This window comes from Conger conger, chromosome 6 (assembly GCF_963514075.1).
Source record: "Conger conger chromosome 6, fConCon1.1, whole genome shotgun sequence".
Lineage (NCBI taxonomy): Eukaryota > Metazoa > Chordata > Actinopteri > Anguilliformes > Congridae > Conger > Conger conger.
The window spans coordinates 56123074-56142959 of NC_083765.1; the positions used below are offsets into that span (position 1 = coordinate 56123074).

The following is a 19886-nucleotide window of genomic DNA, read 5'->3' on the forward strand; positions in this document are numbered from 1 at the left end:
ATGAGCCACCGCTCACAATGTCGAAAATGCGCTTTCCGTGACTGCATGAAGACCGCTTTTTGGGAGCGCCAACAAGCTGGGCCCTTTCTTTGGGATGTAACAGAAGCTGCAGTTATATCGACAAATTGTGACATTAACTAGGAATTGCAAGCATTGGAAAACCCAAAAAGAAAATGTCAGGCCAGATAAAGTGGCTAGTGTTGGACAGTGAAATCAGATCGTTCAGATCAGACTCCTCCATGGACAGTAGCATTTCTCTCTCAGGTAGAAGTCAGCCTTCATCCACTGAAACAGTATCATGGTCCAGCTATTCCTAACCTAAGAAGAACAGATCCTGGCATGTCCCTGGTGTGTAGACAAGCGTGCAGTTGGGGGAAAAGAACTTGGGTCATACTGTGAAAACAGTACTGGAGTTCTACGTATCCAAGTCCAGGTCCCGTGTAACCTTTGTATCCAGTGAGATCCTATTCCTTTTGCCAATATAAGAACCGCCACCTTGTATTGCCTGTTCCATTTAAGCAAATCTCAGTCAGGAGCCACTGAATACATCAAATCCTATTTGGCTGACGCTTTTATCCAAAGCAACTTACACTTGGTTAGACTAAGCAGGAGACAATCCCCCCTGGAGCAATGTGGGGTTAAGGGCCTTGCTCCAGGGCTACACCAGGGATCGAACCACTGACCAGTCATGTACCTTAACCACTATGCTACAGGCTGCCCCATAGAGGCTTGGTATACATCTGCTTCTTTCCACATGACGTACCCAGTGTGTCCAATGCAGACATAAGCTCAAGGCAACTCCTAAAGCGTTTTAACAAGATTAGTAGCGGAGGCTAACTTGTGAATTTATCATGGCAAAGTTCACCATTCACTCTCTCACAAAACAATGTGAACTGTTATTTATCTCCATATTTCAGCTGATAAGGAGGAACTGATTTAATGGAACACAGTGTATACCGTGACTTTGACAAGGCAGAGCTGACTGGCTGACTCATGCACACGTATACTGCAGTCATACTGGATTGTTGCATTATTAATCACGTTTCGTCTGGCTTCGCAGCTGTGGGAGGACAGTGCTACACCACCATCTCTAAAAATCAGTACTCATCACACTTTTAGGTATACAAACATTGAGCAGCCAGGCTGACTAAAGATCCCAAATATTAGCAGTGATTAAAGGGAAAATATGTCAGGCAGCCAATAAAACAGTCACACTTTACAATAAGGGTACATCAATTGCAATTAACTAATGTAGTTAACATGAATTCATTTATGTACAAATACATTAAGCTTGAAATGACATTTTAATTTGTTAATATATTTGTTAACGAACTAATGTATTACTTACATTAATATTTATAGTAAACCATATGATAAACATAATTAGTTTCTAGTTCTATTATGAATTGGCATTAATGTAGTTGTTAACATGAGTTAATGATGCACAAATATATAAACAAAGCTGGACAGATGAACTAACCCAATAATTAGTTACTTAACAATTACATTAGTTCATGCCAATTTATGTAACCTTTTTGTAAAGTGTTAACAAGAAAACCAGGATAATGATATTTACAACAAATTTCCTGTATGTATAAATGCAGAAAAATAAAACTTGGAATAAGACACCATGAGCATTAAGGACAACCTAAAACATTTTCTTGTTTAGTAAGAAATTTATTTTCACATATCTGAAAATAATTGCAATGTGTAACACAGCTACACTTGAGAAGCAAAACTAGTCCAGTAATGTGTGCATATCCGGCTTAAAATTGAGGCATACTTGTATTAATAAAGGAAGATTTTCAAGATATATAGTTTACAATAGGTAATCAACATACAAATGTATAGGGCTTCTTTTTTTTTGAAAACAACAAAAAGCATATTACAAAGATGTATGGAACAAATTTGACCACAATATTTTTGTTTTGTGAAAAATTTAGTGAGATAAAATGTACATTTGAAAAAGAAAAGTATAAAGGCAATTTGTTTTTTTTTCCTCAGAGAAAATAGTTAAGGTCATCGCATTTTATTACAATACATAACAAAAAGCAGTATTAGAATTGCACCAACTCCATACCATTTATAACCATTGTTATAATAAAAGGAGTCTTTGAAGCATAAAATTTAGATATCTATATTATGTCAATTTCTTTCATAAAAGGATGTAATGGCAAAACACTTTTCTTTACAAAATGTACAATAGTCTATATAAATTTGGCACTCCATTGAAAAAATGGATGTTGTGTACACACACACACACACACACACACACACACACACACACACACACACCCATATGCATGTGCGTGCACACGCACACACAGACACACACTCATACACACATACATATATATATTTATATATATATATCTATATAAACATCTCCACCATCACCATAATCACTGGCATGGTGATAAGTAGCAAGGTACTTTTGTCTGATTGAAAATATACTGATTCCTATGCAAGTTGCTCTGTTCTAGCGCATGGTTAACAGTTTAATCCATCATGGTTCTTTCAATAAAATACAGAAAAATAAAATGGAGAAGAACCGTTGGCCAGCTATGAAATAAAACAAAGAAGGCAAAAAAGGCAAAAAAAAAAAAAAAAAAGACAAAAGTAAAACAGAGTAATTCACTCTACTCCGCCTTTTTTAGCACCGTGCAATTCGGCATTTCCATGACCGAAGTGAAAATGCAAAGAGCTTGTGAGACCTGGCACCACTGCACACCAGTGAATGATTTGGTCTTTATCGTGTGTTGATTAGTGCTTTAACAAATTCAACTACAGGTGTCTGCCTCCACCGCTCTCCAGCTACAACAGGCAGGTCTGCTGCACCTGCGTCAGCAGCTCCCCAAACTTGTCGAAGAGGCCCTCCACCCACTTTCCATCGCCCATGCACAGCTGCACCGTCTCCTCCTGTCCCAGGTCCCGGCCCTGCGTCTGAAGAGATGCGATCTAGGAAAGCAACAGGGCACAGGGTTACAGGGCAGTCTGTAGCTGAGGGGGACATGACTGGGACCCGAAAGGTTGGTGGTTCAAGCCCCGGTGCAGCCGCACAGCTGTTGGGCCCTTGAGCAAGGCCCTTAACCGTGCATTTCTCTAGAGGGGATTGTCCAGCTGCTTTGTCTAATCAACTGTAAGTTACTTTGTACACAAGTGTCAGGTGTCATTGAAAATGATATGGCGTCGTCGGCAACAGGGCACAGGGCAGGGTTACAGGGCATTGCTCCGGGGGGGCATTGCTTGTCGCTGGGGCGGTACCCTATAGGCACATAAAACTGTACCCCTAGCCAGCAATATATAACTAATTTGTACCTAGCGTACTTACAAAAAGCACTCTTCCCCAAGAACATTACTGTACTTTCAGGGTACATTTGGGAAATTTGATCCTTGAAGAACAAAAATATACCTCCACTGTCACTTTATTTCTGAGACTGTAGTCTAATCAACTAAGTACCTTTGGATAAACGCGTCAGCTAAATAACAAATTATTTATTTATATTTATTTTACTGCATTACGCTACATGCAGAACCTCTAAGGCACAGCCAAGAGAAAAGGCTGGCCACAACCTGTTCCGCCACATTCCTTGGCCGAGCGTTTGCATTGTCCTGGTAAGAACGGGGGACAAAATTCTTAAGATGCCGTTTGAAACGATGAATGCAGATAGGATGGCAGAATCTTACCTCGTCTTTACAAATCAGGAAGGTATGGTACTTGTAATGCTGCAGTGAATGATACAGCGAAAACCACTGTGTTTTCTCCTTGTCCACAGTGTATTCCTGTAGTGGGTGGGTAAATGGCAGAGATTTTATTCTTTCTTTGTAACACCTACAATGCATTCAGGAAGTAACCTAACTACAGTGGAGTACACGTGAGGACAGTGACACGTTTTTTGTTTTGGTCCCCTAAAATTGGGAGGAATATGTATAAAAAGGGCTGTAATGTCCGTGGTTCACCCAATATGGATGTAAAAATAAATTAAAGCTGAAAGTCTGTCTTTCATCACATAGTGATTGTTGTATTTCAACCGTTTGTTTACTGGAGTACAGAGCAAAAACAACAAAAATGTGTCACTGTCCAAATACTTACAGACTGTACTGTATACTATTTTGCAAACAGTGTTGCATGAAATGCCAGAAGGAAGTCTTTAAGCAGGACGGTAACTCAAGGAAATGGGAAAATATCTAAGGACAGATCACATCTGCACTCAGAAGAGGAACAGAATGTCCATTGTGACACACTGTATTTACATAACTATAGAGTGGGAGGCATTTTTCTGTAGACTCCTATTACTTCATGATAAGATTCAGACAAGTACATGAAAGTGGCTCTCAGGACAACATGTTGGTGCCCTCTAGGGGACAAACCATGCGTAGCTGCGACTTTTAGTCCCATTTGGCATTTTACAAAAATGAACTGAAAAACAGTGGAATTCAGTGTAATGTGATCACTTCTCTGTGTGACATTTAGTCTTGACACTGATAAGATTACCGTCTGTGTCTCAACCAAGGTATGCGATTTTTGGGCTATTTCTGATGGCATCAGACCAGCAATGTGATTGAGGTGTTCTTTCCACATTCAAGACACATTGTCAAGACTGTTCAATCCTAGGTAGGTGAACTCAAACCTTTTCAGAATTTTACCCTACATCAGCACATAAGCAAGACAATACAATGCAATCACACAATACTGCACCCCATCCCTTTAATTTAAATAAAACAGAGTAAAACAGAGTAAAAAAAAGTCGACGAGTCTGAGAATCGTACCAGGGGTAATTTGCTGGAGGCTTTGGAAGGTCTCATGGTTTTCTTATGGTAAGGTTTTCCACTCAACCGCACTTTAAAGGTGGGGGTTTCACCTTCTTTTGTCAACTCTGCCACTACTGACATCTCTGGGAAACTGTCCAGTGCTTTCTGTTGGGAGGGATGATAGATAATTCATGAGTCAAATATGGCAAAGCATAACAAAAAATAATAAAAATACTAATAACAAATTAATAAATAAATAACTTGGTGCACCATGGTATTTATACTTGATACTTGGAACTCAAACTTGGAAAAAATCTCTTCCAAAATTCTTTAACCAGACATTAATATTTAATTTAATATTTAAGTATCGCAAGCACACATCAAGCACACAACAATAGAAGGTCATATGGGTCGCCTTCAAAGCTACTCTCGGGCCTTATCTTTTCAAAGAGTTCCACATTCCACAATGTATTTCAAGCACAAGCAATAGTGTGAAGTGAAGTGAAAATGCCCAGTACCAAGAACCAATGTATATTTTCGTGCCACAAAAAAGTAAAATGAAAAATGATGGTTCAGGCGTAACACAGACCAGCGGAGACCCACCTTGAATAGTTGCCCCACCCGCAGTTTGGGCAGCAGCCTCCGTCTGTTGTCTGTTATCATCCCGTCCAGTTTCTTCATGTGAGGAAGGAGGATCTCATCTGTACCATATTCAGGATGTAAATTTAGAGAATGAGACAGAAACTTCTCCAGTCCCTTACAGAGCTCTCCACTCCCTACCTATCTTTTAAGACAGGTGTCAAACTCCAGTACTGGAGGGCTGCAGTGTCTGCTGGTTTTTGGTGTGTTTCAGCACCAGAGATACAAGTCTTTCATTGGCTAAAGAATCCATACACCTTGTTCTCAAGGTCTTATTTGGCAGCTGATTGAAAAGAAACCACTAACACCTGTAGACACTGCAGCCCTCCAGGACTGGAGTTTGACACCCCCATTTTAAGATATTACCAGACCAGTCATTCCTTGAATTGAATTGATTCATAAAACAATTATCTGCTATTAACTTTGTTTGTGAGGTGGCGGCCTGTAGCGTAGTGGTTAAGGTAATTACTGGGAACCGCAAGGTCGGTGTTTCGATCCCTGGTGCAGCCACAATAAGATCCGCATAGCCGTTGGGCCCTTGAGCAAGGCCCTTAACCCTGCATTGCTCCAGAGGAAGATTGTCTCCTGCTTAGTCTAATCAACTGTACGTCGCTTTGGATAAGAGCATCTGCCAAATGCCATTAATGTAATGGATAGAAGCATCAGCTGAATAACTAATGTCATTTCAATTTCACAATATGTATTCAAAATTCCATGTTGGGATAATACAGTAAATATTGTGGTAAATTATGTGGACGCTATAAAAACCAGATTGGTTGCAACCCCTTTGCAGTAGTCTGGCAGCCCAGAGACAGAGCAGGTTGGCAGTCGCATCAATACTCGCCATTCTCCTTCTCCAAATTCTCCATCACGCTGCTGTCCAGAGCCACACCGATGAGCAGCTCCACATAGCTCCTGAAGGCCTCCTTCATGGTCCTGGTGTTGAGGAAGCGTGTGGCAAAGGGGACCGGAGGACTGAACTCTGGAACACCAACCAGGAGTGGAGTTATATCTCACTGAACAATCGCGTCTCGTGACAGAAGACACAAATTGGAGGAACAATTTTCAATAATGACAGGTCATCCCAAAACATTGTATGCACCGCACAAATACAAGTGACACAAAACACCGAAGTGGACTATAATAATACCATAACAAAGTGCAACTCATTCGCCTGTGCAAACTTATTGGTACAAATGCAAATGCAGCAGCTACAAAAAGATATTTTTATCGAAGCAGTTAAGGCTGTCAAGTACTTTGCAACTAAAAAAATGATACATGACACTAGTCTGTAAACGACTTTGTGCTTAATGTCTCTACAGGAGGAGAGCCTGACCATCGTCTTCGCTCACGGCCTCTGGGGACACCACGGCGGGCGAAGAGGCAAACTCTTTCCACTTCTTCCTCTTTTTGGGTGGCGGCTCCGCCTTCACCTTGGGCTGCTTGGCTTTTGGTTTGGAGGGGGGCTTGCTGGACGCAGGCTTTAGCGAGTAGGGGTTGGCGGCCGCAGCAGATGGCACTCTCTGGCCGAGCAGAGCCTTGGCATGGGAACCTCTGGCCAAGACAGCAATGAAATGCTTGAGTACTTTGTTTCAAAGTACATTCCTACACATCCTGTATACTAATTCATGGCAGGTGCAGGATGAAAAAGAGACTGAAATGAAGTGGAGCATGTAAAGTACTTGTAATTATATGCACAATTTTGATATCTAAATATCTCACTCAGTTATGTGCTGTCGGACATCCAGTTTTAGATTATGATTGGGAGTGAGTCAATAAAATTTTATATGGCAAACCTGCTCCTGGTCCATACAAGAGTATATTGTCTCTCTCCCAAAAGCCTAACAACTAGATACCTAACAGTGCCCCTAAACCAGCCATTGGAAAGCTGGCTAGTGACACAAAACTTCTGTCTAAAATATCATCGATTGTACAGCAGTACAGTAAAACTGAAATAATATCCAATGTGACTTACAACAAAAAAGTAATTGTTGTAAGTCACTTTTGGCCAAAGGTGTCTGGTAATTGATGACTCAAAATTATGAGCAATTCCTTCATGGCCGGATCAATCCCAGCAGCTATCAATTTGGTGCTTTGTACACGTTCACAGGCTCGGGGGGAGAATTCATACCTCATGGAGTGCATGGGTTTGCACCTTGGTTTCCTGCTGCAGACACGCACGTACTCCCTCTTGTTTACAGTGTCGATGAACTTCACATACACTCTCCTGTACAAGGTCTTCGCATCCCCAAAGTACCCTAAATACTACAAGACAAAGAGGACAACAGATCCGTATTCTCAAAGAGCTCAAGTTTAGTCATTGAAATAACAATCATACCATTTCCTCAATCATAACAGACTTACTCAGTTACATTTTTTATGCAAATTAGAAATTAATTCAGAATGAATCTATGGTACCAAGCATGTACATCTGTTATTGCATCTCTGCCGTAGATGACATTCCCTAAATTATGGAAAATCGCAGAAGGGAATCACAGCAGCAAACAATACAAATGATTCCAAGAGCTGTCAGTGTGGTGCGGTCCTGGTAGAGCACAGGGATTATTCTGTACGTACGCTGTTAGTAGCTGAAAACACTCGGGTTCCGTTCCTCAGCTCAGGCACGAATTTCTGCAGTAAGGCTTTCTGTACCTTCCAGATGGCAGGGGGCTCATGCCCTGCTGTTAATGTCATCTGTCAACATAAAACATGACACATTGCAGCAGAAAAGACTAAATGCAACATAGAGATAGACAGCAGTTATAAACTGTGCCACATTGTAAAATTCTGCTGCCAGCAATCGAATTCTGCTCAAACACCGCCAGCACTCCCGCCCAATATTATTTATGTTCATGTACCTGTCCTAGTCTAGTGGAGTACAACTACAACTGGTAAGAATTAATGTTTCAATCTGCAGACGATAAACTCCTAATACCTGATTTGACAACATAGTACTCCAAAGAATTGTTCCTTATGAAATAAGTGCTTGCACTTGCACCCATTTAATACTAAAATTCTAAGTTCAGTCCTTATACCCACGTTCCTGCCCATGGCTTCATATCATTATCTTTGTGATTTCAAAATCAAATGTGCAAACTGAATCAAATGCAAACTTTTTTGGGATTCCAGGCTCTCTGGTTCCAAAGTCTCTCTTTTGAAAGGGACAGTTAACTGAATCCAAATAAACCCAAGAAATGGGTTTGAATGCAAAGACATCAATAGCAATCAATGAACATGAAACCCACAGGAGAGTCCGTTTTCCTTCAGAAAGGGAGCCAGATGACCCGCCACAATGCATTGCAATCCCCACAATACACTGCTCTGTTGTGTTTATAAATAAAAACCACAGCATTTAAGTTCAGGTTTTTCCAGTGGAGGTCCCCTTTAAGACAACAAATCTAGCTATATTTAGATTGCAAACAAACATGTGTAACTGCACAAATATTTAACCAAGTGAGGTGAATTTCTCTGTTCATTTTGATGAAGGACAAGGTCTATTCTTATCATTGATCAACAACCTATTCTGCACTGTACTGTAGCTCATCTTCTTTGCCGTATTCTGCAGAATAAAGACTGGATAAAAATGTGTTAAGATGCTCAAATTAATTTCTCAGAGTGCAATCCCTTTAAAAAAATTTCAGTGTCTGGACTTATGTGAAGGAATAATACACAATAAATGTCTCATATGTATCGTGCTGGCATCTCACCTTCAAGCATTCGATATCCTCGATTTTCACCACAAACTCGTCTCTCTCGCGGTACATCCCCTCACCGCCACTGTCGGACAAGTCCTCGTCCGTCAGGCCCTCGATGGCTACGGAGTTCAGCTGTTTGGCCAGCTGGTCAGATGGGAACTCCTTCACCTGCTCTGATGCAGACATCTCAACAGACGTGACAGGACCCTGTTTTTCAGTCTGCAGCCCTGATGAAGGCACATTATGAGATTGTTCCTGCTTTATGATGGGTCCTGAATTATGTTTCTCTGTCAGACCTGAAATTAAGTTAAGGGGACGTGGTTATGCATCAAGAGCATTTTCTGTCTTAATTACCAGACAATATAAGAAACAATATTAGCTGAATGCTAAAACAATACAGCCTCATGTCTTACTAACCCAAACTAAATAGCTCTGCATTCGCAGGCTGCTTACATCATAGATGTTTTAACATAGTTGCACCCGTAGACTACAATTAACTGTAACATCACACTGATTGAGTGAAGATGGATAGCATTCACTTCAAGAAAAAATTCATATAAATGCCTGAATGAGAATGGGTAAGCCTTCTTACCAAACTGACTCTTCTTGTCTGAAGGGTCATCCAATGCAGAGAGGGCAGAAGTGATGCTCTTTTGAAGATCCTGATTCTTTCCCACAGAATCATCCTCATCAGAGGAGAAAGAAGGCAAGGCCTCCAGGTTCCTCTTCAGTTCCTCATCAAGCCTCTTGCAAGCACTGACAGCATCGGCGTCTGGTGATGTCAATGGCACTGGCAAAGGTTGTGCCTTGGAGGTCAGGGGACAGGGGGGCCTTTTGAAAGATGCAGGTGCCTTCCGGGAACGATTGGGCATTCTTATGGGAGGAGAGGAGAACTGCTGCTTGGGTCCTGATTTCAGGAAGTCCAAAAAGGACCCAATGAATCCTGTTTTGACCTCTGGCTGCTTCTCCTCCACCTCCCTGATCTTCTGCCGCATTCGCTCCTGCTGCTGATATCCATCATAGCAGCAATCGGAGGTGGAGGGTGAGCTAGTTTCACTCCCTCTAGAGTTCTGTCGCTTACCCTGGCCACTCCTCTTTGCCAACTTGGGGTAGCCATTTTCTTCCTCGCCCATAAACTTATTTGAACCCTTGGACTTTGCCTTCTTTTTGGAAAAACTGGTGGAACACTCAAAGCCAGCAAGGTCCACTTTAGCAGTCTTCTGCCCTAGGTTCTGAGCATGATGCTTGTCCCTGGTCAGGTTGGTTTTGTGCATAAGCCCCATGGGGTCACACTCCTCACCAGCCTGATGAAGGTCATTCTCGGACGCTGTGCTCTCATCGTTGAGGTTCCTCCCACAGGTGTTGAAAGCCCCATTGCTGTAGCCCACAGTCCCATCCTCAGCTACTGTCTCCTTCTCCCCTTCTGCCACCTGGCTGGTGCTCCTGGACCTTTGCAGAGAGCCCACCACCCTCTCTCCTATGTCATGTCCAGAACTGAAGGCAGAGCCAGCCAACTCCTGTTGCATTGGGGCATTTGACACCTCAATTGCTTGGTTCTCCAAGCATCCACCCTTAGACAACTGGTGCATGCCTAAATTCAAATGGGCACTGTTCTGTGTCATGGCCACAGTGTGGGTGTTAGCAGTGATGGCGTGTGGTGACGAGAAGCTAGGAGAATTATGCCTTGTGTCCACAAACTGGAAGTGTCCCTTTGAGTCTATGGGGTTAGCCAGTGAGGCCATCTCTCCTTCCGAGGAGGTGGCCTTGACAAAATCCTGAGGGGTGACTCCACAGGCAGCCGCGGTGGCAGCTAAGATGTCATCCACATTGGACAAGATGTTCCTCTCATCCCCCAGCAGCATAGAGTCAGGGAAGCAAATGGAACTCAAAGCAAAATGATGCTTTGCGTCATGCTGGTTCGTTTGGCCAAAGTTCTCTTTTGACAACGAGTGCTGCTGCTGCTGCTGGACAGACTTGGAGGCTTCAGCAATCCCCATCTTCAGGACATCTGAGCCCTGTGGAAGAACCACCTGCTGCTGGCTATGGCCGTCGCTGGATCCTATAGCCTGATCGTCCATTTGCAGGTAGTGCACAGGGATCTGCTGCAGCTGGGCTGATACCTTGGTTGAGTCAAGCCCCGGGTGGAACAAGGGCTGCTGGAGCAGGATCCTCTGCAGGTCTCGTGAGGGTTCCAGCAGGACCTGGGCACTTGGCAAGCGGATATATTGGGTCTGCTGCACCATGCTGTTCTGACTCTGTTGATGAGCACTGACGCCCTGTATCTGATGGTTTAGTGTAAGCTGCGACTCAGGGACAACTTGCAGGAGTGAGTGCTGCTTATTCAGCTCATCTGTGCCTATGGTCACATGGGAAGACTGCACCAGAGGGGAGTTCCTCTTCGCGTCTGTGGTCACTTGACTGGTACTAGCGGTGGTCATATGCTGTTTGTGGTGGTTCAAGGAAACCATCCTTTCCTCTTTTTTAGATTCGGACAGTGCCAGGCCCAGTATCTGGTCCTCAGGCTGCATGCTGCTCCGGATCACGCTCTGCGAGTTGTACCGGTCATCCAACTTGGAGTTTGCATGCCCAGCGCTGTTCTGTTCTCCAGTTTCACAGGCAGCCAGGGTCTGAGTGGTGGGGTCCTGGGAGGTTTGCTGCAACCCTTGCAAATCCTGAACAGGAAACTCATCTCCCTCCTGTTTGGAGATGACAAACGTGCTGGCGTCCAATTTCCTTTTGCTGTAGGGCAGCTTCAACTCAGCTGAGGACTGGTTGTTCTGTAAGGCTTGGGAATGCGAGGCTAGGTTAGAGAAAGGCGGGGACTGAACAGGAGGCAAGTATTTCTGAGGCTGTGGTGACAATGTGTTTTCCGTTTTGATGCTGGGGGAAGGCTGCATTAGGATGTACTCCTGGATGGGGCTTGACGTGGGTAAGTTCTGGGGACGAGCAGAAGAGTAGGAGAGGGAATCTGAGGTCAGGATGAGAGAGTGTCCTGAAGTGTAGCTCTGAGAGAGACTTACGGTAGCCAGTCCCTGGGACTGCGCAGAATAGCTTACAGTTGGCAGGGTCTGAGAGTGGCTGGAAGAAAAACTCTGAGCAGAATTCACATACTCATCGCTACGTCCAACCGAAATCAGCCCCTGTTGCTGACCAGAAGAGTAGACAAGTGACTGGCTTGTCGGGGTTATGTTTCCCGACTGTCCAGAGAAAGTGGTCAGAGTCTTGTAGAAAGGAGGCAACTTCTCCAACTGGCTGGAAGAGCAGACCTGGCCGTGGTTGGGCACAGTCGGTGACGTGACGTAGTGCTGCAGGGGACTGACTGGCATCAGGCTCGGCAGCTGTGCTGATGATGTGTAGGGCTGGGGCTGGGCAGCAATCACAGGGCTCTGCCTCTGGATGGGAGAGGTGTAGCGCTGAGGCCGCAGGTCTGGGGAGCCTCCGTGGGGCTCGCTGGCCTCTGGGGTCTGCTGGGCGTGCCTGGAGTCTTTGTTCTTTGTGCCGGATGGGGACGAAAACGTTGGGGAAGAGATGGAAGAGGGGTAGGCCTGAGTTTGCTCCAGTGTGGACTGAGATGTTTTCTGCTGCAGTCTGCTGTCGCTCACCTGAGTAGATTCTCCCACGGGGCTGCAGGGCAGCACGGCTGGCTCACGGGGGGAGCTCTGGAAGGTGACCTCGCCCCCGCCGCCAGCCATGTAGCCCTGCAGGGAATGCTGCGACTGCATGGACTGGGTACTGGAAGGCCGCTGATGGTGCTTGATCACACTACATTCCCGCTGGAGCGCTCTCTCGATGGAGCCTGCGAAGACTGAGGAGCCGTAAGTCTGGGGGGCGGCTTGGGCCCCGGTCAGGGCAGAGGGCAACAGGCTGAACTGAGGCTGCAGGAGATGGGGAGCCGACTCCTGGGCCGAACGGTACGTGGATGACTGGGGCGGAACGCTGACGCTCAAAGCGGCGCCGCTGAAGCGATCGAAAGGCAGAGCCGGGGGCACCGACCCCTGGGCAGGCTTGATCTGCAGCAGAGGGTCTTGCGGAGATAGTATGCCATTTGTGGAGGAGGTGAAGCTGGCGTCCTGAAGTGCCAGTGATGGTGCAGTGGAGAAACTGCGGGTGGAGAAGGTGTTGTGGTGCTGGTAGGGCGTGGGGATTGTTCCCGAGGGCAGGGCTCCAGCGACAAATAGCTCCGTAGCAGCAGATGAATTCATGCCTGGCAGGGACAGTCAAACAAAACATTAGTGACTATATGCACTTTCTCAGACATATCAATACCAATGAGAATCCAGGCAAAGACAGACTATATAGAAACAAAACTACAGGCACACAAACAAGTTAACAAAACAAAAGGGTGTTGAGCATTGCTGTAAAAGAGCATGCATGCTCAGTCAACCTACCCTACATAAATAAAGGTTAATAAATAAAAATCAAGAATTAGATACATGAAAGAATCAGACAAGACACAGGTGCAAAAAGCTAAATATACAGAAGTGCACACATACACACTCAAACCAACATGCGCCCATGAACACAAACACAGGCACGTCTCCGCTCTGCATACCAGTCTGCCATGAGGGAGTCCTGAACTGGGGGAGGAGGGATGCGGTAGCAGGTCCAGCCTGAGGGGAACGGGACTCGACAGCAGAGAGGAAGCTCATGACTGACGCTTCAGTAGTGCTACTGTTAGCGGCGTGCACACCAGCATCGAAGATTCCAGACAGCCCTGGGAGGCAGGTAGACAACACCGAGCATGAATACTGGGATGCGGCTCCCGGTGGACTGGAGTCACGTGGCTGAAGTTCCACCTGGTTTTCCTACCTGTGGGGTGATGCGCAGTGGCGAAGGTTGAGGGCTGATGATTGGAAGCGTAGGGCTGGCGTTGGAGAAGATCCGATTCCGGGGATGCTGCTCCATATGTTGAGCTGTAGGAATGTTGAGACGAGACATGTTAAGAGAAGGAACTCCAGAAACGCTCACTGCCCTGTACAATTTTAATTTTCATCATGCACTGTATTTGTCTCTCAAGCATGTACGTTTCATATTGAATGCAATTGTGAATTTAGAACATCTATAAAATCTACAAATGTATAAACTATGTCTGTACATTTGTTCCAGAAAAGCAAATGTGAAGCCAAATGAGAACCTGAACCTGCACTCTTAAATAAATAATATTAAATACTGTACATGTAACTTGGTCTCACTCACTCACACACACTCTCACACACTCACACACTCACACACTCACACACTCACACACACTCACACACTCACACACTCACACACTCACTCACACACACACACACACACACACTCACACACTCACACACTCACACACTCACACACACACACACAATAACACTTCCCACCAGTGTGGCATATTCACCATAATTCCTGATGACCTTCTGATTATGACATAATAGACGCTTTTTACATGTAATTGTCATTCAGATTACACTTGAGATGGCTATAGTATTTACACAAGGTAGAACAACAAACACAAACAGACTTGTCTTCCAAATGGTGATGACTTTGTTCTATACAATGGCGTCTAAACGTCCTGTGGGGAAATGTATGAAGCAGTTTGCCAGTAAACACACATATACTTGGAGAATGTAGGAAGGGATTAATTTGTATCAAATTTTGAGAGCATAAAATCCTTCCAGCTTCACATGAAACAAGCCATTAAATATGAGATGTCAGCCAGTATGTGTCGCATCCAAAACACTTAAAATGTTTTCAGTCCAATTAGGCCTAACTGTTTATATATTTCACAGACCCAGCAGTCGGTATTTACCAACATTTCACACAATATTAAAAAGAATTTCAAGAAAGAACTAATTAGCTGGGAAATCTGGCACAAAGTGCCCATCAACAGTTTCTACCATTTAATTTGGCAGATGTTATTTCTCAAACAAACTAACAGAGTGGCAGCTGCACTGCACAGATCTCATCATATATAATTTTCCATATTCATTCAAATGCATCAATGATTGGAAAATATGTTTCATGCAGTAATCTTTCACTTGTTCCAACATAATATTTTGGTGAATAATAATTCTGAATTAAAATAAGTCTACAAAATTAGAGTTACTTTACCATGAAAATGAATGAAATTGGGATATTAAGAGCATGGAATGTATATTTCTCTTATTTAAAGGTACAATAGTTCATTTCAAACTTCTAACTGTCAAGAGAGGAATTGCAGCAACCAACACCCTCAAACCACAACCGTACTTATCCCTCCCCCTTCTTGGTAAACGCGCTGATGTTGAAACCCCCCATGCCATTGGCTGTGGCAATTAGAACCAATTTTCAACCAATGAGCTTGACTTATTGTACAGCTATACAATGTTTTGGTACAGTGTCGGTCCCTCAACTGTATATTTTTGGTCTTTGGCCTTTTTCAATGATAGGAAGGGATTTACAATGGTCTTGTTACAATGTTTTGACACAAAAATATTACCAATTCTACCTGTAACCCTACATGTACACTGTAAGCCTCATGTAACTGAAATGGTAGACTCAATAAAGGTACAGACAATGTTCACATCCACTTAATACAGATGTGATCTGTGATCAATTGGAGATACTCTCTTGCATAGAAGTCTTTATGACTAAAGGAAGACATAAAAGCAATGTAAAAGAAGAAATGTAATCAGAATCACTTAATAATGGAGTTAATCAAAGTGGCATGCTCAGTATTTCATAAGCGATAAACAGGCATGATTAAACAGTTTGCACACAGCTTTAAACATCAGAACTATATTTCAAATTTAGTTAACCCAATTTATAATTCCTCAACCTTATGTCACATTTACAGTACTTAGTATTAAGCGGAAATGTGATGCATATCAGGCATCTTGAAATATTAAATTTGCATATTCACTCATGTAATTTGTCTACACATGGAAGCAAACAAACCAAAAAAGGAAGTAGTCACTTTCCTTTATGACAATGGAACTCTGTTCATCTGTGAATAAACAAATAACTTGCTAGAAAATACTTCTGATGACCAATTCATGTTGACAAGTTAAATCGCCACTATTTGCAATTTGATATTACAATAATGATAGTCCAGCCTCAGAATATTTTTTTTTTAAGAACCAGTACAAATGAAGAGACAGTGTGTTAGAGCTAACAGAAACCTGACACCTGGATCCAATAATCCTTTGCTGTCATGTAATGCGAAAATTGCAATGTGTAGCAGATATAAGCAATATGAAATGATGAGGCTGGCCTAAACTTCAACTTTATTTATTTGCCCGTTTCACTTAAAATACCTACAGCTACTCCAAGCTGTAGTGCAAGACAGGGAACTAAAACCAACTAACGTGTACTGAAACTGTTAGGGCTGTATTTCTAGTGACGTCTTAAATTCATGCTTCAACTATGTGTACAGGAAACTCAGATAAACTCAAGATGGTAAAACATTTACAGGCTGCATGGTTACATACATAAACAAGTATACGCAGCAAAAGAACATCGCTCCAATTTGTAAGCCGAGGCCCTTGTCGTGCATATGGAACAACAGTAGATTGTTGACTTGGACTTGCTGTGCTAAAGACTCAAGCAATGGGAGCCAATCAACTTTTATGCTGACTGCAGTTGATGCCATCAACTTTTGTAGCAGGCTTATACACTCTTCTTGGCTGAATCTCGACTGGCATTGATCCCTACTGTCCAGTATCTGACCTTGACATATGCTTTACATGTTAAGGCTCCCTCGTTAATCTCCCTGTCCGATGTCCAGTAGGATCATTTTTGTCCCCAGCTAATACAAAGGACCATCTCTCCATTTAGGCCACAACTACAGTTTTGTTCATAGAAATTACTCTTAGTCTATGGAAGCCTTGGCCTTAACATAAGTAGTTCATGCTATCAAAGTGTACCAATTTGTCAGCAATTATACTACTACGAACTTAGCCATTTATAAAGTAAAGTAACATATCATGACATTGCTTAATTGTGCAAAGAAATGCTATATAATATACTGCAAATAGAATATGGAAGAATCACATCAGTGCAATGCACTTCAAAGCAAACACCAGAAAGAACCTAGCCGTTTCTGATGGTTTTTATTTACATAGCTTACAGGGTTTCATTAAGCTTACCTTTCTTAGTGTGTGAGCGTATACGGTTGCAGTTAATACATTGGCCTACATATAATTCCAAATATGACGGTGACTATTCTGTCATACAGTTAATCGTGTAGTTGAACAGTGGTAGGTCAGTAGGCTACAACTGGAAAAATAATCATGATACACTACATATTATATAATTATACATGTCGGATCGTCACTTTTCTTTCATTGTCCGTCATCACTGCGCCTCTCCAAATAACAATAATAGCGCGTTCCACTTCAATAACTACAAGGCAATTATTTAGCTATACGCATTCTGAGCTGGGATTACTAAATTACGACTCAAACAACAGATCAGCACAACAAGGGACCGTGTAACTACGTTAGTTTGAAATGTAAACAAAATACATTAGGTAACAACACATTTTAGAGTAGGCTACGAATTACAAAATATGGGCTATTGCACACACATCGCCAAATATAAACGGTGAAAAAGGGTAGCTACGTACGACCGAGTTGAGTGTTGCAAAAGTACAATTTGACAACTTGTTCATAATTTATTTCACTGGAACTGCGTTAGATTAATATAGTTCACAATTAGCGTTAATGCCGTTCAACCGCGTCAAAAGAACGAACAGGAAATCAGATCAGTGTCGTGCAATCAAAGCTGGAGCATTACACCGTCTCAGATATAGCCTAACCAAGTGCACACTTTGCATTTCGCTTAATGGCAATTAAGTTGCAAGAATCGCGATGCTGGGGACACAATGTCGCTAGCTAGCAACCGATTTCACGAAGTCCACCACTTCTTTTTAAACCAGCTAAGTTATTAGTTCATCTGAATGGTGGGAATTGAGGGACTATCCCAAACCCAATGTCTTCTAAAACGGCGCATTAACTTTACAACTCGACACATTTTGTTTGTTGTGCTAGGCCCTCCATCACCGGAATTTTCTTGGACGATGACCCGCCCTCCCCGTCATCTCCTACCTTGGCTTAATGCTTGCGGTGTTGCGCTCGTAGGCCCAAGCTGCGGTCTGTGCTGGTGGAGCCAACTGATCTGCGAAGCTGGAAGTCGGGTAATTCCTGTCCATCATCCGGCAAAATTGGGAGTGATGCACTTCCCCGATAGCTTTCTAAAGCAGGCAGACATTCAAGCGAAGGGACGGACAAAAATAATCACATTGTCTCGGAGCATAGATCGGGAAGCACTGACTCACAGAGCGGTAGTTCAGGGGGATCCGCAAAGTGACTCTTAATATCTGATTATTGTTTTATGATTATTATTGTTCCTGTCCCTCAGTCAGTCATGGTGTTAGTGCTGCATGGTGCGACTTGGATCAGGTCCCCATGTTGGTTTCTTTCCCAGGATGCACCTCCTACCAGCTTGGAGTTGCAAGTTTTTCCTCATTATCTGCTATTGAGTATTAGTAGCCCATACCTCTTCGGAACGCGTAGTTGGGATTGTAAATGGCCGGAAATGGTTGGAATAAAATAAATAAATTACAAATAAATATCATTGAGTTATGGAGTCATTCATATAAGCACATTTATTTTATCAGTTACACAAACATATTTATATATATATATATATATATATATATATATATATATATATATATATATATATATATATATATATATTCTATTTCAATAAAAGAGTTGCAAAAAAAAAACTACCAAAAAATCAAAAACAGGTTTACATAATCTTAAAAAGTAATTAATTATATGTGCAAATATTTTATCAGGCAATCATGTGGCTGCAACTAAATGCATAAAAGCATGCAGAGTGGTCAAGAGGTTCAGCTGAATTTCAGAATGGGGAAGAAATGTTATCTAAATGACTAATAAATACCCAAACAAGGTGCTCAATCAGTATATGTTTGAATAATAATCATAAAAAAATAAAAATAAAATAAAAATAATTATAATATATTATTATTATTATTATTATTATTATTATTATTATTATTATTATTATTATAAATATTAAAAACCCACTGAAAACATTCGACAAATTGATATTTTTGGCCTACTTACTAATGTATTTATTTATTGGGTTAATCCTGATGACCAGCCCTAATTTCCTTTTAAATTGCAAGCTACTACAGGCATATTGCACCAGCAGCAAGAACAACTATGTGAGTACAGAACATCCATCAACATTATTTTCTGTGTTATGAATCACAGCCTACAGTATTATATATTAGGTATTAGTATTTTTTAAATGTAGTTCCATGTAAAATAAAGTATTTATTTATTGATAATTATATCAATACAAAAAGGTTGTTGAGATCCATTTTGTCTGAAAATGATACATTTGTCTCAGCATAAGAATACATGTAAAATGGTATACTTTGTAGAATATGAATGTACATACTTATAAAATAGTTTTACATATGTGTGTGGGTGTGTGCATGTTTCCATAATGATTATTAAATCAGCACGTCCAATTTCAGTCGCTTTTGTAACATTCTGTGAAGTCTTCTGAAAAGGCAATCTAGCTGATTAAATGGCATTTGTAGTGCCTGCAGTGCCCTAGATTTAATCTAATCCAAGACAACACAGTAATGCCATCGACTCATAGATAGGAGAATGAGTGAGCTGGTTCAGCTGGGTGGTGCATGGTAAACCTCCAAAACATAGCCTTGCCATCATTCTAAATCCTGACAAACCCATTTCAACCTCTTTGTGAGGCATTTCTGGTGCAACAGCAGCCTTACAAATA

The 19886-nt window shown here is 42.3% G+C and overlaps 1 protein-coding gene across 2 annotated transcripts; it reads right to left on the reverse strand.

Moving 5' to 3' along the window:
• Positions 1-1656: 1656 nt before the first annotated feature.
• qser1 (glutamine and serine rich 1) lies at positions 1657-18517 on the reverse strand. Of its 2 annotated transcripts, XM_061246207.1 has the most exons (13): positions 18149-18517; positions 13896-13999; positions 13639-13800; positions 9679-13290; positions 9099-9382; positions 7969-8085; positions 7523-7656; positions 6728-6945; positions 6236-6373; positions 5356-5453; positions 4771-4917; positions 3688-3783; positions 1657-2958 (listed from the first exon to the last, which is right to left on the reverse strand). In XM_061246207.1, the coding sequence occupies exons 1-13, from the start codon at positions 18253-18255 to the stop codon at positions 2815-2817; spliced, it is 5361 nt and encodes a 1786-aa protein (XP_061102191.1). In that variant the 5' UTR covers positions 18256-18517; the 3' UTR covers positions 1657-2814. The 2 variants fall into 2 exon arrangements, with proteins under 2 accessions (XP_061102191.1, XP_061102192.1); XM_061246208.1 differs by lacking the exon at positions 13639-13800.
• Positions 18518-19886: the final 1369 nt, after the last annotated feature.

Bases quoted from the DNA above. Each gene is read 5' to 3' on its own strand.
- qser1 (XM_061246207.1), bottom strand. From the start codon at position 18,255: ATGATGGACAGGAATTACCCGACTTCCAGCTTCGCAGATCAGTTGGCT. The intron at 13,801-13,895 runs GTAGGAAAACCA...CCTGCCTCCCAG, and splicing joins CACTGCGCATCACCCCACAG to GGCTGTCTGGAATCTTCGAT. The intron at 2,959-3,687 runs GTAAGATTCTGC...TTGCTTTCCTAG, and splicing joins TCCTGATTTGTAAAGACGAG to ATCGCATCTCTTCAGACGCA.